Consider the following 23,638-nt stretch of genomic DNA (forward strand, 5'->3'; position numbering starts at 1 on the left):
TGGGAGGCCGAAACGGGCGGATCACGAGGTCAGGAGATCGAGACCATCCTGGCTAACACGGTGAAACCCCGTCTCTACTAAAAAATACAAAAATCTAGGCGGGCGAGGTGGTGGGCGCCTGTAGTCCCAGCTACTCGGGAGGCTGAGGCAGGAGAATGGCGTAAACCCGGGAGGCGGAGCTTGCAGTGAGCTGAGATCCGGCCACTGCACTCCAGCCCCGGCGACAGAGTGAGACTCTGCCTCAAAAAAAAAAAAAAAAAAAAAAAAAAATTAGCTGGGCATGGTGGCGGGTGCCTGTATAATCCCAGCTACTTGGGAGGCTGAGGCAGGAGAATGACGTGAACCCTGGAGGTGGAGGTTGCAATGAGCTGAGATCGTGCCACTGCACTCCAGCCTGGGTGACAGACCGAGACTTAACTCTACAAAAAGCTTTTTCTGTTTTTTTTTTTTTAGATAGAATCTCGCTCTGTCATCCATGCTGGAGTGCAGTGGAGCGATCTTGGCTCACTGCAACATCTGCCTCCCGAGTTCCAGCAATTCTCCTCCCTCAGCCTTCCGAGTAGCTAGGATTACAGGCGTGCGCCACCACACCCGGCTAATTTTTGTATTTTTAGTAGAGATGGGGTTTCATCATGTTGGTCAGGCTGGTCTCGAACTCCTGACCCCATGAACTGCCTGCCTCGGCCTCCAAAAGTGCTGGGATTACAGGCGTGAGCCACCACACCTGGCCCCAAAAAGTTTAAAAATTAGCCAGGCTTGGAAGTATGCTCCTCTAGTCCTAGCTACTTGGGAGGCTGAGGTGGATTGCTTCATCCCAGGAGTTTGAGATTACAGTGAGCTATGATTGTGCCACTGCGGTTCATCCTGCTTGACACAGCGAGACCCTGTCTCTAAAAAATTCAAAAAGAAAGCAGCAAAAGATAAGTAAGTCATCACATACCTGGGATCCTCAATAAGATTTTCACCAGATTTCTTTTTTTTTTTTTTTTTTTTTTTTTTGAGACGGAGTCTCACTCTGTTGCCTGGGCGGGCTGGAGTGCAGTGGCCGGATCTCAGCTCACTGCAAGCTCCGCCTCCCGGGTTTACGCCATTCTCCTGCCTCAGCCTCCCGAGTAGCTGGGACTACAGGCGCCCACCACCTCGCCCGCCTAGATTTTTGTATTTTTTAGTAGAGACGGGGTTTCACCGTGTTAGCCAGGATGGTCTCGATCTCCTGACCTCGTGATCCGCCCGTCTCGGCCTCCCAAAGTGCTGGGATTACAGGCTTGAGCCACCGCACCCGGCCTTCACCAGATTTCTTATTACAAACTTTGGAGGCCAGAAGGCAGTGGGCCAGTATATTCAAAGTACTAAAAGAACAACATTGCCAACCAAATCCTATATATGGTAACTATCACAAGACAGTAACTTGAACCCATGTTAAGAAATAAAGATCTCAATATAGGTAAATGCTGTGTCTGAATGTGTCCCCAAAAATCAATGTGGTAGAAACTTAATCCCCAATTCAACAGTGTTGGGAGGTGGGGACTTTGGTGAGGTGGTTAGGGCATAAGGGCTCTGCCTTCATAAATGGATTTATGCCATTATAAAATGACTTATGGAAGGAGTTTGGTCCTTTTTGTCCTTCCAGCTTCTGCCACACAAGGACACTGCATTTCAGTCCTCCGGAGGGTGCAGCATTCAAGGCACCACATTGGAAGCAGAGTGTAACCCAGAGAAGAAAAATGAATCTGCTGGCACTTTGATCTTGGACCTCCAGGCTTCCAGAATTAACTGAGACAGGCTGGCTGGGCACAGTGGCTCAAACCTATAATCCCAACACTGAGAGGGTGAGGCAGGAGGACTGCTTGAGGCCAGGAGTTCAAGACTACCCTTGGCAATATAGCAAGGTCGCGTCTCTACAAAAAATTTAAACATTAGCCAGGCATGGAAGTGCATGCCTGTAGTCATAGCTACTCGGGAGGCCGAGGCAGGAGGATTGATTGAGCCCAGGAGTTCAAGGCTGTAGTGAACTATGATTGTACCACCACACCCCAGCCTGGGTGACAAACGGAGCAAGACCTTGTCTCTTTAAAAAAAAAGAAAAGAAAAGAAAAAAGTTACTGTTCATTAGAAACTACCTACTCTCAGGTATTTTGTTTTAGCTGCTCAAACGGACTAAGACAGTGAATACATGGAAAATTCTAAAACCTAGCAATATTGCAACACTTTATAATTCTATTTTTTGTTGGTTTTCTTTTTCTGGGAGGGAGAGTGGGGAGACACATTCTGTCGCCCAGGCTGGAGGGCAATTGTACGATCCCAGTTCACTGCAATCTCTGCCTCCTGGTTCAAGTGATTCTCCTGCCTTAGCCTCCTGAACAGCAGAAACTACAAGCTCATGCCACCACACCCAGCTGTTTTGTAATTTTAGTAGAGATGGGGTTTTGCCATGTTGCCCAGGCTGGTCTCAAATTTCTGAGCCACCCACCTCGGACTCCCAAAGTGCTAGGATTACAGGCGTAAGAGCCACCACCCCCCGCCCCTATTTTTTGTTTTTTACATGATTTCAGTGACTAACACATTTAAAAAAAAAACTGATTAGTCTAAAAGCTAATATTACTGTAACTTCGCAAACCTACATTTTGTTTTCTACACAATTTAAGAAATTAATGCATTTAAAAGACTTATCAGTTTACGTTTTGGGGCTCACAACATATAAAGATGTAGTTTTGTGACATCAACAATAGAAAGAAATAAGGATGAAGCTTGGAAGGATCAGAATTTTGGTATGTTGCTGAAGTCAAGCTGCTGTAATTAAGTTGAAATTAAAGTGTTATAATTTTAAGATATTAAATGTACTAGCTATCACTAACCACAAAGAAAACAGCTATAGAATATAGTTGGTCCTCTGTGTCTGTGGGTTCCGGATCGAAACATTTTTTAAACAAATGGATGGTTGTGTCTGTACTGAACATCTACAGACCTTTGTTCCTTATTATTATTCCCTAAAAATGATATGGTATAACAACTATATCTATCGCATTTATATTGTATAAAGTAAGTAATACAGAGATGATTCAAAGTATACAACAGCATGTACCTAGGTACTATTCAAATACCATACTACTTTATATAAGGGACTTGAGAACCATGGATCTTGGTATCTGTAGGGGGTAATGAGGAAATGAGAAAGAAATCTAAATGTTTCAAAAAATCAACTAAATACTGAAGAAGGCAATAATGCAGGAAATGAGAGACAAAAAAGTTATTATTTCCTAGTCCATTGCAAGAAAAAAAGTTATAAGGCATATAGAAAAACAGCAAAATGATAGAAGTCCTTCCTTATCAGTAATTATGTTAAAGGGAATGGATTAAATTCTTTAAGCAAAAGACAGAGATTAGCAGAATGGATTAAACAAAAGGATCCAATCACATGTTGTCTACAAGACACTCACTATAGACCCAAAGACACAAACATTAATAGACTGAAAGTGAAAGGGTGGAAGAAGATATTCTATGCAAATAGCTGCCAAAAGAGAACCAGGGTGGTTATACTAATATTACCTATAATGGACTTTAAATTTAAAATTTACCATAGACAAAAAAGAATATTATATATTATAGAATATATAAAAATATAATATTATGTAATAAATTAACATATAAAAGACATAATATATAACATAATATGTAATAAATATATAATATAAAGAAGAAGATATAACAAGTATAGACACACCTAATAACAATTCATCTGCCAGGTGTGGTGGCTCACGCCTATAATCCCAGCACTTCGGGAGGCCGAGGTAGGCAGATCTCCTGAGGTCAGGAATTTGAGACCAGCCTGACCAACATGGCAAAACCCCATCTCTACTAAAAATACAAAAATTAGCCAGGCATGGTGGTACATGCCTCCAATCCCAGCTACTCAGGAGGCTGAGGGAGGAGAATCGCTTGAACTCGGGAGGCGGAGGTTGTAGTGAGCCAAGATCACACCACTGCAAGCCAGCCTGGACAACAGAGCGAGACTCTGTCTCAAAAAAAAATAATAATAATAATAATACAAAAATTAGCCGGGCGTGGTGGTGCAGTCCTGAAATCCCAGTCACTTGGGAGGCTGAGGCAAGAGAATCACCTGAACTCGCAAGGCAGAGGTTGCAGTGAGCCGAGATCGTGCCACAATGCCTGGGCAACGGAGTGAGACTCCGTCACACAAAAAGAAAGAAAGAAAAGGAAGAAAAGAAAAGAAAAAAGAAAAGAAAAGAAAAGAAAAAAGAGAGGAAATCACGAGGAAAATCTGAAAATACTTAGAGGTGAAAAAACAAAAACATAACACATCAAAATGTATGGAATGCAGCAAAAGCAGTACTAAGTGAGAAATTTATAATTACAAACATAAACACCTACATTAAAAAATAGGACAGATTTCATGGCCAGGCGCGGTGGCTCACGCCTGCAATTCCAGCACTTGGGGAGACTGAGGCAGCAGATCATTTGAGGTCAGGAGTTTGAGACCAGCCTGGCCAACATGGCGAAACCCTGTCTCTACTAAAAATACAAAAATTAGCTGGGCATGGAGGCACATGCCTATAGTCCCGGGTACTCTACTCCGGAGGCTGCGGTGGAAGGATCGCTTGAACCCAGCAAACGGAGGTTGCAGTAAGCTAAGATCGCATCACTGCACTTCAGCCTGGAAAACACAGTGAGACTCTGTCTCAAAAACAAAAACAAAAACAAGCCGGGCGCGGTGGCTCACACCTGTAATCCCAGCACTTTGTGAGGCCAAGGTGGGTGCATCACTTGAGGTAAGGAGTTTGAGACCAGACTGGACAATACGCTAAAATCCTCTCTCTACCAAAAAAATACAAAAATTAGCCGGGTGTGGTGGTGCACCCTATAGTCCCAGCTATTCGGGAGGCTGAGGCATGGGAATCGCGTGAACCCTGGAGGCAGAGGATGAAGTGAGCTGAGATTGTGCCACTGCACTACAGCCTGGGTAACAGAGTGAGATCCTGTCTCAAAAAAAAAGAAAAAAGAAACAAAAACAAAAGAAGACAAATTTCAAACCAACCACCTAACTTTACACCTTAAGGAACCAGAAAAAGAAAAGCAAGCTAAACCTAAAGCTAGAAGGAGGAAATAATGATTAGAGCAGACACTAATAAATAAAGAATAGAAACACAATAGAGAAAACCAGTAAAACTAAAATTTGGTTATTTTAAAAGGTCAACAAAACTTACAAACCTTTAGCTAGACAGACTAAGAATAAAAGAAGGCTCAAATTAAAATTAAAATCAGAAATGAAAGTGAGGACATTACTACCAATCCTCTAGAAATAAAAAGGGTTCTAAGAGTCCCATGAACAATTGTACACCAACAAATTGGAAAACCTAGATGAAATAGACAAATTTCCAAGAAACACAAACCTACAAAGACTGAATGATGAAGAACTATTAAATTGGAATAGACCTATAGCTAGTAAGGAAACTAAACCACTTATCAAAAATCTCTCAATTAAGAAAACGCTGGACCTGATGGCTTCACTGGGTAATTCTTTTTTTTTTTTTTTGGGACGGGTCTTGCTCTGTTGTCCAGGCTGGAGTGCAGTGGCCGGATCTCAGCTCACTGCAAGCTCCGCCTCCTGGGTTCACGCCATTCTCCTGCCTCAGTCTCCCGAGTAGCTAGGACTACAGACGCCCGCCACCTTGCCCGGCTAGTTTTTTGTATTTTTTAGTAGAGATGGGGTTTCACCGTGTTAGCCAGGATGGTCTCGATCTCCTGACCTCGTGATCCGCCCATCTCGGCCTCCCAAAGTGCTGGGATTACAGGCTTGAGCCACCATGCCCGGTTTCACTGGGTAATTCTATCAAACATTTCAAGAACACCAATCCTTCTCAAGCTTTTCTAAAAAATACAAAAGGAGGGAACATCTCCCTAACTCATTTTATGAGGCCAGCATTACCCTAATACCAAAGCCAGAAAAGATACTCCAAGAAAACTACAGACCAATGTCCATTATGAACACTGATGCAAAAATTCTCAACACAGGCCAGGCATGGTGGCTCACGCCTGTAATCCCAGCACTTTGGGAGGCTGATGTGGGCAGATCACCTGAGGTCGGGAGTTCAAGACCAGCCTGACTAACATGGAGAAACCCCATCTCTACTAAAAATACAAAATTAGCCAGGCGTGGTGGCACATGCCTGTAATCCCAGCTACTTGGGAGGCTGAGGCAGGAGAATCGCTTGAACCCAGGAGGCAGAGGTTGTGTGGTGAGTCAAGATCATGCCATTGCACTCCAGCCTGGGCAACCAGACTGAAACTCCATCTCAAAAAATAAAAATAAAAAACATTCTCAACATAATAGTATCAAATCAAATTCAGCAGCATAGTAAAAGAGTTCATCATAAATCAATTGAGATTTATTCTTGGAATGCAAGGACAGTTCAAGATATGAAAATCAATCAATTTAATATAAGTCATTAACAGAACAAAGGGAAAAAAACAACATGATCATTTCAACTGATACAGAAAAAACATGTGACAAAATTCAACTTCCTTTCATAAAAATACTCAACAAACTAGGAACAGAAGATAACTATACATCAACATAATAAAAGCCATATATGAAAACTCCACAGCAAACATCATATTCAATAGTGAAAGACTGAAAGCTGGCCAGGCGCGGTGGCTCACGCCTGTAATCCCAGCACTTTGGGAGGCCAAGACGGGTGGATGATGAGGTCAGGAGTTCGAAACGAGCCTGGCCTATACGGTGAAACCCTGTCTCTTATAAAAATACAAAAATTAGCTGGGCATGATGGCATGTGCCTGTAGTCCCAGCTGCTCAGGAGGCTGTGGCAGGAAAATCGCTTGAACCTGGGAGGTGGATGTTGAAGTGAGCTGAGATCACGCCACTGCACTCCAGCCTGGGCAACAGAGCAAAACTCTGTCTCAAAAAGAAAAAGAAAGACTGAAAGCTTTTCCTCTAAGTTCACTAACAAGGCAAAGATTTCTGCTTTTGCCACTTCTATTCAACATATAACTGGATGTTACAGTCAGAGTAATTAGACCAGAAAAAGAAATAGGATTCTAAATTAAAAAGGAAGAACTAAAATTACCCGTTTGAAGATGATATGATCTTACATGTAGAAAATTCTAATGATTCCACAAAAAAACTTTTAGAACTAATAAATGAATTCAGCACAGTAACAGGATGCAAAGTCAACACACAAAAATCAGTTGCATTTCTATATACTTATAATGACTAATCTGAAAATAAAAATTATGAAAATAATTCAATTTATCAGTGTGAAAAGAATAAAATATACAGAAATTAAATTAATGAAGGAGATGAAAGATTTGTACAATGAAAACTAAAAACCACTGCTGAAGAAAATTAAAGATGACATCAACAATTGGAAACACATCCCATATTCATGGATTGGAAGATTTAATATTAAGATTTGGGTAGTGTCAACACTACCCAAAGTGATCTACACAATCCCTACTATAATCTCAAAGGTGTCTTTTGGAGAAAGACACCTTTCTCCATGAGAAAAACCCATCCTACAATCCATATAAAATCTCAAGGGATCTCAAATAGTGAAAACAACCTTAAAAAAGAGGAATGGGGCTGGATGTGGTGGCTCATGCCTGCAATTCAGCACTCTGGGAGGCCGAGGTGGGTGGATCACCTGAGGTCAGGAGTTCGAGACCAGCCTAGCTAACATGGTGAAACCCCGTCTCTACTAAAAATATAAAAAATTAGCCAGGCATGGTGGTAGGCGCCTTTAGTCTCAGCTACTTGGGAGGCTGAGAAAGGAGAATCACTTGAACCCAGGAGGTGGAGGTTGAAGTGAGCCAAGATAGTGCCACTGTACTCCAGCCTGGGCAACAGACCAAGACTTCATCTCAAAAAAAAAAAAAAAAAGAGGAATGAAGGACCCAAAATCCCTAATTTAAACTTACTGCAAAAGCTACAATGATCAAAATACTACAGTTCTAGCATAAAGACAGATGTGTATATAAAAAAAAATTTTTTGTACGACAGATTTATAGAACAATGGAATAGGATAAAGAGATAAAAACTAACCCTTGCCTACATAGTCAAATGATTTTTGACAAAGGTATCAAAATCATTCACAATGGGGAAAGGGCATTATGCTTGGAAAGCTAGATTTCCACATGCAAAAAAATAAAGTTGGACTATCACCTAACACCATACAAAAATTAACTTGAAATGGATCAAAGACTGAAATGTAAATGTAAAACAACATAACACTTAGAAGAAAATACAGGTCAAAAGTTTTATGACAATATATTTAGCACCGATTTCTGGACTATGACTCCAAAGGCACAGCCAACAAAACAAAAAAGCTGGCTGGGTGTGGTGGCTCACGCCTATAATCCCTGCACTTTGGGAGCCTCAGGCGGGTGGATCACCTGAGGTCAGGATTTCAAGACTAGCCTGGCCAACATGATGAAACCCCATCTCTACTAAAAATACAAAAATTAGCTGAGTGTGGTGGCGGGTGCCTGTAATCCCAGCTACTCAAGAGGCTGAGGCAGGAGAATTGCTTGAACCCAGGAAGCAGAGGTTGCAGTGAGCCGAGATCACGCCACTGCACTCCAGTCTGGGCAACAAGAGCAAAATTCCATCTCAAAAAAAAAAAAAAAACTGACAAACTGGGCAGCATGAAAATTTTAAAATAGTAACATGATACTGAAGGAAGAAAATAGAAAAAGAAAAAAAAAGATACTATCAACAGCATAAAAACGCAACCCAGAGAATAGGAGAAAATATTTGCAAATAATATATCTGATAACAAATTAATATACTGAATACATAAAGGATTTCTAAATCTCCACAACAACATCCTATTTGAAAATGGGCCCCACAAAGGGGGCCAATTACTTAAATAAACATTTCTCCAAAGAAGACATAGGAATAGCTAATAAGCATAAGAAAAGAAGCTCTACATCACTAATCCTTAGGGAAATAAAAGTCAAAACCACATTTTTACATCCTTTAGGATGGCTGTGATTAAAAAACAGAACAAGGCCAGGCATGGTGACTCATGCCTTTGGGAGGCTGAGGCAGGAGGATCACCTGAGGTACGGAGTTCAAGACCAGCCTGGCCAAAATGGTGAAACGTTGTCTCTACTAAAAATACAAAAATTAGCCAAGTGTGGTGCACCTGTAATCCCAGCTACTCGGGAGGCTGAGGCGGGAGAATCACTTGAACCTAGGAGGTGGAGGTTGCAGTGAGCTGAGATCGTGCCACTGCACTCCAGCCTGGGTGACAAGAGCGAAACTCTGTCTCAAAAACAAAACAAAACAACCCAAAATATTTAGTGTTGATGAGGATGTAGAGAAAATGGAACCCTTGTGTAATGTTGGAATGTAAAATGGTATGGCTGCTGCAGACAGCAGTATGACAATTCCTCAAACATAGTATTACCATATGATCTAGTAATTCCACTCTGGATATATGCCCCCCAAAATTAAAAGCAGAGTCTCAAAGAGATTTATATATCCACGTTCATAAGCAGCATTAATCATAAAATGATAGCTAAAATAAAGAAGCACCCCAGTCAGTGTCCATTGATGGATAAATGGATAAGCAAAATGTGGTATAGCCAGACAAGGAATATTACTCATCCTTAAAAAGGAAGGAAATTCTGGGCCAGGTGCAGTGGCTCATGCCTGTAATCCCAGCACTTTGGGAGGTCGAGGAGGGAGAATCACCTGAGGTCAGGAGTTCGAGACCAGCCTGACCAACATGGAGAAACCCCATCTCTACTAAAGATACAAAATTAGTAGGGTGTGGTGGCGCATGCCAGCTACTTGGGAGGCTGAGGCAGGAGAATTGCTTGAACCCGGGAGGTGGAGGTTGCAGTGAGCCAAGGTAGCACTATTGCACTCCAGCCTGGGCAACAAGAGCAAAACTCCATCTCAAAAAAAAAAAAAAAAAAAAATTGTGCAATGGCACGATCTCGGCTCACTGCAACCTCTGCTTCTCAAGTTTAAGCAATTCTTCTGCCTCAGCCTCCCCAGTAGCTGGGATTACAGGTATGCGTCACCACACGCGGTTAATTTTGTATCTTTAATAGAGACGGGGTTTCTCCATGTTGGTCAGGCTGGTCTCGAATTCCCAACCTCAGGTGATTCTCCTTCCTCAGCCTCCCAAAGAGCTGGGATTATAGGCATGAGCTACCGGGCCTGCCTGGAAATTCTGACACTCATTCTACCACAGATACCACAGAAATAAACCCTGAAGATATTATGCTAAGTGAAATAAGCCAGTCACAAAAAGACAAATACTTGTCATTTGTAGCTTCTCAGAAATTATTTTCTAATGAGAACAAAAGAAAACAAAAAGACAAATCATGCATGATTCCACTCACATGAAGTAGTTATAGTAGTCAAAATCATAGAGACAGATGGTAGAATGGTGGTTGCTGGGGATGGGAGGCGGGGTATTGAGAAGTTATTGTTTAATGAGTACAGAGTTTCAGTTTTAAAAGATGAAAAAATCTGGATATGGATGGTGGTGACGGTTGCAAAACAATATGAAAGTTGCAAAACAATATAGAAAATTAAACAATATTTAATACCACTTAAATGTACATTTAAAAATAGCTAAGGCCGGCCGGGTGCGGTGGCTCAAGCCTGTAATCCCAGCACTTTGGGAGGCCGAGACGGGCGGATCACGAGGTCAGCAGATCGAGACCATCCTGGCTAATACAGTGAAACCCTGTCTCTACTAAAAAATACAAAAAACTAGCCGGGCAATGAGGTGGGCGCCTGTAGTCCCAGCTACTCGGGAGGCTGAGACAGGAGAATGGCGTGAACCCGGGAGGCGGAGCTTGCAGTGAGCTGAGATCGGGCCACCGCACTCCAACCTGGCCGGCAGAGCAGGACTGTCTCAAAAAAAAAAAAAAAAAAAAAAATAGCTAAGGCCAGGCGCGGTGGCTCACGCCTATAATTCCAGCACTTTGGGAGGCCGAGGCGGGAGGATCACGAGGTCAGGAGATTGAGACTATTCTGACTAACACAGTGAAACCTCGCCTCTACTAAAAATACAAAAAATACAAAAAATTAGCCGGGCGTGGTGGCCTGTAGTCCCAGCTACTCCGGAGGCTGAGGCAGGAGAATGGCATGAACCCAGGAGGCGGAGCTTGCAGTGAGCCCAGATCGCGCCCCTGCACTCCAGCCTGGGCGACAGGGCGAGACTCGGTCTCAAAAAAAAAAAAATAGCTAAGATGGCAGATTTTATATGTATTTTACGATTTAAAAAATAGAAAAAATTAAACAAAATGAAACAAAAATACTTCCTGCTTTGACTAATCCACCAACTTGAAAGACATTTGTTTCATTTTACTTTCAAAATGTAGGGATTGATTTTCCATTTTGATTTAACTTTGTTTTGACATTTGTTTCATTTTACTTTCTTTTTTTTTTTTTTTTGAGACAGAGTCTCGCTCTGTCGCCCGGGCTAGAGTGCAGTGGCCGGATCTCAGCTCACTGCAAGCTCCGCCTCCTGGGTTTAGGCCATTCTCCTGCCTCAGCCTCCCGAGTAGCTGGGACTACAGGCACCAGCCACCTCGCCCGGCTAGCTTTTTTTGTATTTTTTTAGTAGAGACGGGGTTTCACTGTGTTAGCCAGGATGGTCTCGAACTCCTGACCTCGTGATCCACCCCTCTCGGCCTCCCAAAGTGCTGGGATTACAGGCTTGAGCCACCGCGCCCGGCTCATTTTACTTTCAAAATTTAGGGATTGATTTTCCATTTTGATTTAACTTTGTTTTAGTAATAGATAAAACATTTATAGGGTTCCATAGTGAAAACTATTAAAACAGGTATATTCAGAAAATTATAGCTGTTCCATCGTATTCTGTCATCCCCCTATAGGTAGCTTGATTTGGTCTATGCTTCTTTTCTATTTTAATAGAAGCTAACACATATTCATATACTCCCCTCTTCTTAAAAGGTAGCACAATCTACACGTTAAAGAAAAACGCATTTTTAAAAGATATACATACTTCAATATATAGGCTTTTTGGTGGTTTCACATCCTGTGTAATGTCCAAACCTTCGTCTCCTCCCAGTGACCTCATATAAGTAGCAAGAGATCTTTTATAATTATTAAACCACTCCATCTGCAAACACAGAGATGATCATTTGACAAAATTCTAAGAAAACTTACACACATTGCGTACTCATCCATTCGAAAACAGTACACATCCCAACACAAATCACTATTGTAACCCTTCATTCATTTATGCTAAAATATTATTAATTGCCTCCTATGATATAGGCATTGGTCTGGGTACTTAGGATGAATCATTCGATAAAGTGAACAAAATTCTCTGTTCTTTGAGAGATTACATTTCAGCATACTTAATAATAAGACTTAGGAATCTTTGACCAGAAACAGAACCAAGAAAAAGATGCCATTTCAGAATTGTATCTTCAAACTCTGCATTGATGCTATTTCTGAAAACTATAAAACATTGTTAAGAAAACCCAAATGTCCACCAACTGATGAATGGATATGTGCCCATATGATGGAACATTATTCAACCATAAGTAGCAATGAAGTTCTGAAACATATTGCCATTACCACATGTAAGACAAAAAGCCACATATTGCATGATTCTACTCATATGAAAAACCTGTAATAGGTAAATCTATAGAGACAGAAAGTAGATTCGGGATTTCCAGGAGCTGGGAGGAGGGAAGAAAATATAGAGTAACTATAAAGGGGACAGGGCTTCTTTGTAGGGTGATGAAAATATTCTCAAATAAGATGGTGGTACTGGATACACAACTACTCTGAATATACTAAAAACCACAGCATTGTACAATTTTTTTTTTTTTTTTTTTTTTTTTTTTTTTTTGAGACGGAGTCTCGCTCTGCCACCCAGGCTGGAGTGCAGTGGCCGGATCTCAGCTCACTGCAAGCTCCGCCTCCCGGGTTTACGCCATTCTCCTGCCTCAGCCTCCCGAGTAGCTGGGACTACAGGCGCCCGCCTCGTCGCCCGGCTAGTTTTTTTTGTATTTTTTTTTTAAGTAGAGACAGGGTTTCACCGTATTAGCCAGGATGGTCTCGATCTCCTGACCTCGTGATCCGCCCGTCTCGGCCTCCCAAAGTGCTGGGATTACAGGCTTGAGCCACCGCGCCCGGCCCAGCATTGTACAATTTAAGATGGTAAACTTCACAGTGTATGCATCATATATCAGTAAATCTATTTTTTAAAATGTTGAAAAAAATGAAAGACCTAAATATAAACCACTTTCACAGACTGGATGATTCAATATTGTAATAATGTCAACAATCTATAGATTCAATTCAATCTCAATCAAAATCTTAACTTTCTTTAAAATGGAACCTGACAAACTGAGTCTAAATTTTACATGGAAGTGCAAAGGGCTAAAAATAGTTGAAATGCTCTCAAAAAATAACAAGATGGGAACTTGCTCCAACTATACTATACAGTTACAGTAATTACAACAGTGGAATTGGTATAAGAATAGATAGACTAGCATTAACAGAAGAAAAAGTCCTCCCATTCAAAATCCACAGGAATACTGACACTCAGTAGATGACGAAGGTGGCACCATGCACACGGTGATGGGAGAGGCACATCTGTTCAATACATGGTGGTGGGTCATCTCAGTATCTATATTCAAAATGAAGCATACCTCCTATAGTATACACAAAACTTCATCCCAGTACTATAGATCTCTTTGTAAAAGGTAAAACACAGCTCCTAAAAGATTACACAGGGCCGGGCGCGGTGGCTCAAGCCTGTAATCCCAGCACTTTGGGAGGCCGAGAGGGGTGGATCACGAGGTCAGGAGATCGAGACCATCCTGGCTAATACGGTGAAACCCCGTCTCTACTAAAAAATACAAAAAACTAGCCGGGCGAGGTGGCGGGCGCCTGTAGTCCCAGCTACTCGGAGGCTGAGGCAGGAGAATGGCATAAACCCGGGAGGCGGAGCTTGCAGTGAGCTGAGATGCGGCCACTGCACTCCAGCCCGGGCGACAGAGCAAGACTGTCTCAAAAAAAAGATTACACAGAAAAATATCTTAGGGGGCTGAGGCAGGAGAATGGTGTGAACCTGGGAGGCGGAGCTTGCAGTGAGCTGAGATTGTGGCCACTGCACTCCAGCCTGGGCGACAGAGCGAGACTCCGTCTCAAAAAAAAAAAAAAAAATCTTAATATCCTCTGGGTAGGCCGGGCACGGTGGCTCACGCCTGTAATCCCAGAACTTTGGGAGGCCAAGGCGGGCATATTGCTTGAGGCCAGGAGTTCAAGACGAGCCTGGCAAACATGGTGAAACCCAGCCTCCACTAATACTACAAAAATTAGCCAGGCATGGTGGCACACACCTGTAGTCCCAGCTACTCCAGAGGTTGAAGCAAGAGGATCACTTGAATCGGGGAGAGGGAGGTTGCAGTGAGCCGAGATTGTGCCACTGCACTCCAGCCTGGGTGACAGAGTCAAACTGTGTCCAAAAAAAAAAGGAAATACTATTCAGCAATAAAAAGGAATGAGCTCAGCCAGGCACGGTGGCTCATACCTGCAATCCCAGCACTTTGGGAGGCCTGAGCGGGTGGACCACCTGAGGTCGGGAGTTCAAGACCAGCCTGACCAACAACGGAGAAACCCCGTCTCTGCTAAAAATACAAAAAATTAGCTGGGCGTGGTGGTGCATGCCTGTAATCCCAGCTACTTAGGAGGCTGAGGCAGAATTGCTTGAACCTGGGAGGCAGGGGTTGCGATAAGCCAAATCACGCCATTGCACTCCAGCCTGGGCAACAAGAGCAAAATACTCCACCAAAAAATAAAAATAAAAAACAAGGAATGGGCCAGGCGCGGTGGCTCATGTCTGTAATCCCAGCACTTTGCGAGGCCGAGGGGGGCAGATAATGAGGTCAGGAGTTCGAGACCAGCCTGGCCAACATAGTGAAACCCCGTCTCTACTAAAATACAAAAATTAGCTGGGCATGGTGGCACACACCTGTAATCACTGCTACTTGGCAGACTGAGGCAGGAAAACTGCTTGAAGCCAGGAGGCGGAAGTTGCAGGGAGCAGAGGTCACACCACTGCACTCCAGCCTGGGCAACAGAGCAAGACTCCATCTCAAAAAAATACATTAAAAAATTAATCTAAGGGCCGGGCGCGGTGGCTCAAGCCTGTAATCCCAGCACTTTGGGAGGCCGAGACGGGCGGATCACGAGGTCAGGAGATCGAGACCATCCTGGCTAACATGGTGAAACCCCGTCTCTACTAAAAATACAAAAAACTAGCCAGGCGACGAGGTGGGCGCCTGTGGTCCCAGCTACTTGGGAGGCTGAGGCAGGAGAATGGCGTGAACCCGGGAGGCGGAGCTTGCAGTGAGCTGAGAGCCGGCCACTGCACTCCAGCCTGGGCGACAGAGCGAGACTCCGCCTCAAAAAAAAAAAAAAAAAAAATTAATCTAAAATATTGTATGAGAAAAATCATTAAAGCTACTGTCGTTAGAGAAACAACATAGTGTTCTGTTCATCTCACCATAATACACAGGAAGTACCCCAAAGTTCAATTAATATAAGTAGATTTGAACACAAACAGCATAAAGTGAGGTATTAACATGTTACCAATTTCGTAGTTACTGGTAAATCTGAGGTAGAGATTACTCATTTATTTATGCAGAAAATGAACAGAATGAAAACGAAGTTATGACAACAAATAGATCACTCAAAAATGTGCAGAATCTAATGACAAACACATCGAATATTTGCTTTTTTATTTTAAGTTCTGGGACACATGTGCTGAACATGCAGGTTTGTTACATAGGTATACATGTGCCATGGTGGTTTGCTACACTGAATATTTGCTTTCTTAAGCTCTGTGCTATGCAACTGTAATGTAATAACTGTTAACATTTATTGAGTGCCATGCTATGCTGTGCTTCACATGGATCACCTGAAGTAACCCTCTGGTAGGCCTTGTAATAACACTGTTGTAGAATAAAGAATTTGGTGGGCCTCTCTCCCTCATTCCTGGGAGGTAGCTTCTAAATTATTGGACTTCCTCAACTAGTAGGAGTGTCTTGTTATTCATGATGTGCCCTGAGAGTATGTGCTACTCAGGTGACTTGGGGTGAAACCCTAGATAGTCTGTGCTAACAAGATGACTCAGAGTTGGGACTGGTCACCCCAGAAAGACCAACCATGTGATTAAAGTATTGGGTTTTTGGGCCTCCTGATGTCAGTCTGACCTCCAGGGAGGGGAAGAGGGATGAAGATTGAGCTCAATCACAGGGCCAGTGATTTAATCAATCATGTCTACGTAATGAAGCCCCAATACACACTCTGGACATCAAAGCTTGTGTGAGCTTCCTTAGTTGACAATAACTGCAGGTAGTTAGTGTCAGAAGTCATTGCAACCTGTAATAGATAGGTAATATGATCTTCATCCTGTAACGAGGAAATTTAGGCACAGAAACAGGTCAAGTGACTTGCTCAAGATTAGACAGAAGAGAGCCAGGATTTGAACCTAAGCCCACCTGACTCCAATCCTATGTCCTTAAATAATGGGCTAGCTCTTTGCCTCAGTGACTAGGCAAATATGAATTTTCATTAGGAAAGTATATATACACATAAACATCTTATGGAATATCCCCAAATAATAATGCCAGTTTTTTTTTTTTTTTTTTTTTTGAGGCAGAGTCTCGCTCTGTCGCCCGGACTGGAGTGCAGTGGCCGGATCTCAGCTCACTGCAAGCTCCGCCTCCTGGGTTTACGCCATTCTCCTGCCTCAGCCTCCCTAGTAGCTGGGACTACAGGCGCCCGCCACCTTGCCCGGCTAGTTTTTGTATTTTTAGTAGAGACGGGGTTTCACCGTGTTAGCCAGGATGGTCTCGATCTCCTGACCTTGGGATCCGCCCGTCTCGGCCTCCCAAAGTGCTGGGATTATAGGCTTGAGCCACCGCGCCCGGCCAATAATGCCAGTTTTTTTTTTTTTTTTTTTTTTTTTTTTTTTTTTTTTTTTTTTTTTTTGAGGCGGAGTTTTGCTCTGTCGCCCAGGCTGGAGTGCAGTGGCCGGATCTCTGCTCACTGCAAGCTCCGCCTCCCGGGTTTACGCCATTCTCCTGCCTCAGCCTCCCGAGTAGCTGGGACTACAGGCGTCCGCCACCTCGCCCGGCTAGTTTTTGTATTTTTAGTAGAGACGGGGTTTCACCATGTTAGCCAGGATGGTCTCGATCTCCTGACCTCGTGATCCGCCCGTCTCGGCCTCCCAAAGTGCTGGGATTACAGGCTTGAGCCACCGCGCCCGGCCAATGCCAGTTTTTTAATCCCACTGATTGGATCACTAATAAGTAACATCATGGGACTCCATTTTGTTAAGTAAAAATAGATTTTTCCACATATCATTTAGAATTACTCCACACCACATAGTTCCCCTCACATTGTATACTAAACACCAGCCAAAAATTGGGGGAAAACAGACATTAAAAACAGAAAAAGGAATACCAATAAACACTATTACAGAACAATGCCAGAACTTTAGCATTTTCAAAATTTATAAACTTGAACAATGCTAACTCACTTCTTCAGCAGACATGTGAAATCGTAATGCATTTGGCAAGATGCTACCATATTCCCATCTGAGTGCTCTGATCCGAAGCAAGCGATCATACCTAGGACATCAAGAAGGTATTGGGTGGCATAAGAATAAAAGGGGGATGACGTGTGAACTTCATTTGGCCTCTGATGCAAACACACCAGCTCTAAAATGACATCTTAGGGACAACAAGAGGAACATAAGAACAGTCTGAGAGTTGGCCTGAAGGCACTGTCCACTCCTCCACGTGTGACAGCAGCACAGTAGTCCTGGGAAAAAGGTCCCTAAGGTCCTTATTTCTTTCTTCCCCACCCCCAGACCCTTTTTTTTTTTTTGGAGATAGAGTTTTGCTCTTGTCACCCAGGCTGGAGTACAATGGCACGATCTCCTCTCACTACAACCTCTGGCTCCCGGATTCAAGCGATTCTCCTGCCTCAGCCTCCCAAGTACCTGGGATGAGGCACCTGCCACCATGCCCGGCTAATTTTTGTACTTTCAGTAGAGACGGGGTTTCACCATGTTGACCAGGCTGGTCTCGAACTCCTGACCCCAGGTGATCCACCCGCTTCAGCCTCCCAAAGTGCTGGGATTACAGGCATGAGCCACTGTGCCTGGCCAAAGGTCCTTATTTCTAAGACAAAGAAGAAAAATAGTAAGATCACTACCATATTCAGTAGTGAAAGACCATGATGCTCTTAAATAGTGTGGCACCAACAAGCGAAACACGATGAAGAAAATATGGCAAAATAATAAAAATTGTTAAAACCCTATGATAGCTCCACTGGGGTTCATAATAGTATTATTCTCCCTACTTTTAAAAGTGTTTTTTCGGCCGGGCGCGGTGGCTCAAACCTGTAATCCCAGCACTTTGGGAGGCCGAGATGGGCGGATCACGAGGTCAGGAGATCAAGACCATCCTGGCTAACACGGTGAAACCCCATCTCTACTAAAAATACAAAAAAAAAAAAACTAGCCGGGCGAGGTGGCGGGCGCCTGTAGTCCCAGCCACTCGGGAGGCTGAGGCAGGAGAATGGTGTAAACCCGGGAGGCGGAGTCCGCAGTGAGCTGAGATCCAGCCACTGTACTCCAGCCCGGGCGACAGAGCGAGACTCCGTCTCAAAAAAAAAAAAAAAAAAAGAAAAAAGTGTTTTTTCATAATAAAAAATTTTAAAAATGAAAAAACAGAGGAAAAATTTAGAATGCTTATAAAGAGAGAAATCTAAGATTTCATGTTACCCATTTGAGATAGTCAACTGGGAAGCCACACAGAAATTCCTGCCACCCAAGCAAAAACTGAGAAGCTTACAGGTATGCTACAGTGCAGCGTCGATTTCTTAACAGAGAACAGTGTCGAAATTTGATAGTTGGTATCAAATCACTTCGTCCACCTGACTTCGCTTCATTCCTGATAGGAGCATTTAAAAAGAAAAAAAAATATGTATTTTTCAGGCTAAGTAAAATTTTCAAAGCCAACTAACAACTGAGTCACATGCTTGTTTTTAATCCATTTGTGATTAGCAGTTAACCTAAGCAAATAATAACTATTTGTACACCAGAGCTTTTACTAATATGTTAAAAAGCCAAAACCTAAACAACTTGCCTAAGATCATGCTATCAGATACGTTTTGTTTAGGTATTTGGTACTCTGCATTTTTGCACACTGATTAATCTCTATTCTTTCTGAAAGACACTGTGTTTGTTCACTTTTCGGGATTCCATTATCATGCTGAAATCAGAGACAAACCTAACACGATGGACATGAGGTTATGGACTTACATCATGTTATTCTACATAGTACCTCCCTTCCAGTGGAGCTTCCAAATCCTCATTACAATAAAGTGAGTTAAATGGAGTCAAAATGGTCTTTCACTCATCTAACAAATACCTGTTGATCTCCAAATACGTGTACGTACTATATACTTCAGTATTTTTCACACTGAAAATTTTGGTTTTACTCTATAAAAAGTACATGTAACTTTTGAATGAATAAGAATTTACATTGGAGTTTTTAAGCAACCAGATGAATATAAAAAGAATTCCTTCATGTAGTACCTGCCTCTATGCCAGGCACTGTGCTAGGCCTTGATAATACAAGCAAAATACATGTCCCATCTTGTCGTGTCTTCTAGGGCTGTTCTATATACTTCTGCCACCCTATGAAAATCTGATGAAACTAGGAAGGTGGAAGACAGTATTTTGGATCATGAATCTGCAAATGGCATAAACACAAAGAATACAAGAAAATCATTCCCTTACGGAACCAAGGCCTATAGGGTCTCCTCCAAAACATCTATAACCTTCTCACTTTCTACCAAGTCTGGGTCACCTCTCTAGTAACCTGGTGACCAGCTTCGCCCTCCTCTCAGCCCTTCCACACAGCAACCAGGATGATCTTTTAAAACATAAACACGCCACCACCTGTCCACACTTACACCTCATCTGGTGTCACCCTTTGCCACTTGCCAAACTCCAGCCACATAGGTCTTCTTTAAGCGTCAGTTTCTAGAGTGCTCCATTCTCTTCCATGATTCAGGGGCTTTTGCATATGCTGTTCTCTCAATCTAGAACGTTCTATGCCCACAGTTACTGCCTACCTAAGGCCTGCCTCTCCCGCAAGCCTCAGCTGAAATGTCTCCTCCTTGGAGAGAAGTTCCCTGATCCCTCAATTTAAGCTAGACCTTCTATTCGTTTTTCTTTCTCCTTGTACTCTTCTGATTTCCTTCATTGCATGAATCCCAATTTGGCATATCTATATTTCATATCTGTCTTCTGCACTAAACAGTGAGGGCCAGGGACAGGCATCTTTTTTTTTTTTTTGGAGATGGAGTTTCGCTACTGTTGCCCAAGCTGGAGTGCAATGGCGCGATCTCGGCTCACCACAACCTCTGCCTCCCGGGTTCAAGCGATTCTCCTGCCTCAGCCTCCCGAGTAGCTGGGATTACAGGCATGCACTACCATGCACAGCTAATTTTGCATTTTTCGTAGAGACAGGGTTTCACCATGTTGGTCAGGCTGGTCTCAAGCTCCTGACCTCAGGTGATCCACCCGCCCCAGGACAGCCATCTTGACTGTTGTTTACCACTGAAATAGTAGAGCCACTTATTGATACATATTTGTTTAGTACATATTCATGAGTAAATCAATGAATGGCTTAGGGACTTGAGTTCAGGACTTTACATTTGCCTTATATTTACTGTAGATCTGTTGAGGTTCACTTCCTAAGTCCACCTGTAAAGATTTTTCTGTATCTCTCCTTAAACACAGGAGTTGGAAACGCTCCTATCATTTTATGTGCCCTACAAATCTTACCAGCCATAACACTGATCTCTATATTCAAGTAACAGATAAAAACACTGTAGCGAACAAGTCCCAAGAGGAAACCTCATGTCACAGACAGGCTTCTAAGTTGAGACCTTGAATACTTCAACTTTGATCCAGTACTGGACTCCCTTTGGTGTCACACAGGAACATATGAAGTTTGTCATACAGCCCAAATTCTCCACTGTGCCAGCTACCATGCTCAGCTCTAAAGAGTCAATAAATCTAGTCACCTCTCTGGACCTACTACACTGAAGACTTCTATAGCTAGTTCTCAGAGAACTCCACTCAAACTATCAGAAATCATTGCTGCTCCTATTTATATCCATTTATAAACTGCCTATTCTTCCTTTAACAAACTCACTAAGGCATCTGTTGATAAAAATAAAAACAGTGGGAACCATGTATTTCACTTTGTTAGGTTTTAATTTTTATTTATTATTTTTAAAGATGGAGATCTCATTCTGTCACCCAGGCTAGGGTGCCGTAACGTGATCATAGCTCACGGCAGCCTCAAAGCACTCAAGCACCCCTGCACTCAAGCAAGCCTCCCACCTTACCCTTCTGAGTAGCTGAGACTCCAGGTGTGTGCCACCACACCCAGCTAATTTTTATTTTTTTAAATAGAGACAGAGTCCTGCTATATGTCCAGGCTGGTCTCCAACTCCTGGCCTCAACTGATCCTTTTGCCTTGGCTTCCCAAAGCATTGGGACTTACCTCCCAAAGCATTGGGACTTTTATAGCCATGAGCCACTGTGTCCGGCCTATTTTTACTTTTTATTTTAGGTATGTCATTTATTTTAGGTCCACTCTAATTCCTTTCAACTCCTATCAGAGAAACAACAGATATTTATAAAGCAGTGATCAGTACAAATTCCTTCAGACTTCTGCTAATTTGTACAGCTAGAGCAGATAATTTTACAGATAATTTTTAAAAATCACATCCAAAAACTAATGCAAGGTTATCTGATTTCAACATCTTTTTTTTTTTTTTTCCTTTTTGGAGACACAGTCTTGCCCTATTGCCAGGCTGGAGTGAAGTGGTGCAGTCTTGGCTCACTGCAACCTCCACCTCCCGGGTTCAAACAATTCTCCTGCCTCAGCCTCCTGAGTAGCTGGGATTACAGGCGCCCAATACTATGCCAGGTTAATTTTTGTATTTTTAGTAGAGACGAGGTTTCACCATGTTGGCCAGGCTGATCTCAAACTCCTGACTTTGTAATCCACCCACCTCAGCCTCCCAAAGTGCTGGGATTACAGGCGTGAGCCACCGCGCCCAGCCGATTTCAACATCTTAATTATTAAATTGTTTTAGAATATCAATCTTATGAAACTTACACATCAGACTGGTTTTGTTCATACAAAGCTTTCATCTCCTCCAGAACTTGTCTGAGTCCATCCTCCTAGAACATATAAACCGATATTGAAATCCACTGATTTCCTCACCAATTCTGTGGCAATATTCTATCAACACTGAACTGTGTATTTTATTTATATACTTTAGCAAAAAGCAATAGTCCTTTCACACCCCACTAGCATGGTTATAACGAGTGTTGGTGAGATGCGGAGAAACTGGAATCCTCGTACATTGCTGACGGTAATGTAAAATGCTATAGCCCTGTGGGCAAAAACTTGACGGTTCCTCAAAAGCTACACACAGAATTACCATATGACCCAGTAATTTTACTCCTAAGTTTATATATACTCAAGAAAACAGAAAGCACATGTTTTTTGCAGCATTATTCATAACAGTCAAAATGCAGAAACAACCCAAATGTCCATCAACTGATAGACGGGATAAACCTTCCACTTATCTGAAATATCTAATATAATAAAAAGGCTGGGCGCAGTGGCTGACGCCTGTAATCCCAGCACTTTGGGAGGCCAAGGCAGAGGGATCACGAGGTCAAGAGACCACCCTGGCTAACACAGTGAAACCCTGTCTCTACTAAAAAATACAAAAAATTAGCTGGGCGTGGTGGCGGGCATCTGTAGTTCCAGCTACTTGGGAGGCTGAGGCAGGAGAATGGTGTGAACCCAGGAACCGGAGCTTGCAGTGAGCCGAGATTTGTGCCACTGCACTCCAGCCTGGGCAACAGAGCAAGACTCCATCTCAAATAATAATAATAATAATAATAATAATATAAAAAGAATGGGGCAGGGCGTGGTGGCTCAAGCCTGTAATCCCAGCACTTTGGGAGGTCAAGACGGGCGGATCACGAGGTCAGGAGATCGAGACCATCCTGGCTAACACAGTGAAACCCCGTCTCTACTAAAAAATACAAAAAAAAAAAAAAAAAACTAGCCAGGCGAGGTGGTGGGCACCTGTAGTCCCAGCTACTCGGGAGGCTGAGGCAGGAGAATGGCGTAAACCTGGGAGGCGGAGCTTGCAGTGAGCTGAGATCCGGCCACTGCACTCCAGCCTGGGCAACAGAGCGAGACTCCGTCTCCAAAAAAAAAAAAAAAAAGAATGGGCCAGGGGCGGTGGCTCATATCTGTAATCCCAGCACTTTGGGAGGCTGAGGCGGGTGGATCCCCTGAGGTCAGAAGTTCAAAACCAGCCTGGTCAACATGGTGAAACTCTGTCTCTATTAAATATACAAAAATTAGCCAGGCGTGGTGGCAAGCGCCTGTAATCCCAGCTACTCAGGAGGCTGAAGCAGAAGAATCGCTTGAACCCAAGAGGCAGAGATTGCAATGAGCCGAGATCATG

At 43.0% G+C, this 23,638-nt stretch overlaps 1 protein-coding gene across 1 annotated transcript in view; it reads right to left on the reverse strand.

Annotated features, from left to right (window-relative positions):
- GINS1 (GINS complex subunit 1) overlaps nucleotides 1–23,638 on the reverse strand; it is a 43,077-nt gene that overhangs the window by 13,637 nt on the left and 5,802 nt on the right. Inside the window, exons 2-5 of the mRNA XM_010361523.2 lie at nucleotides 22,264–22,328; nucleotides 18,913–19,011; nucleotides 17,592–17,682; nucleotides 12,030–12,146 (exon numbers count right to left, since the gene is read on the reverse strand). Coding sequence (XP_010359825.1) covers nucleotides 12,030–12,146; nucleotides 17,592–17,682; nucleotides 18,913–19,011; nucleotides 22,264–22,328 — 372 coding nt within the window. The remainder of the gene's footprint in view (nucleotides 1–12,029; nucleotides 12,147–17,591; nucleotides 17,683–18,912; nucleotides 19,012–22,263; nucleotides 22,329–23,638) is intronic.

The sequence above is a fragment of the Rhinopithecus roxellana genome, chromosome 13, assembly GCF_007565055.1.
Source record: "Rhinopithecus roxellana isolate Shanxi Qingling chromosome 13, ASM756505v1, whole genome shotgun sequence".
In the NCBI taxonomy this organism is placed as follows: domain Eukaryota; kingdom Metazoa; phylum Chordata; class Mammalia; order Primates; family Cercopithecidae; genus Rhinopithecus; species Rhinopithecus roxellana.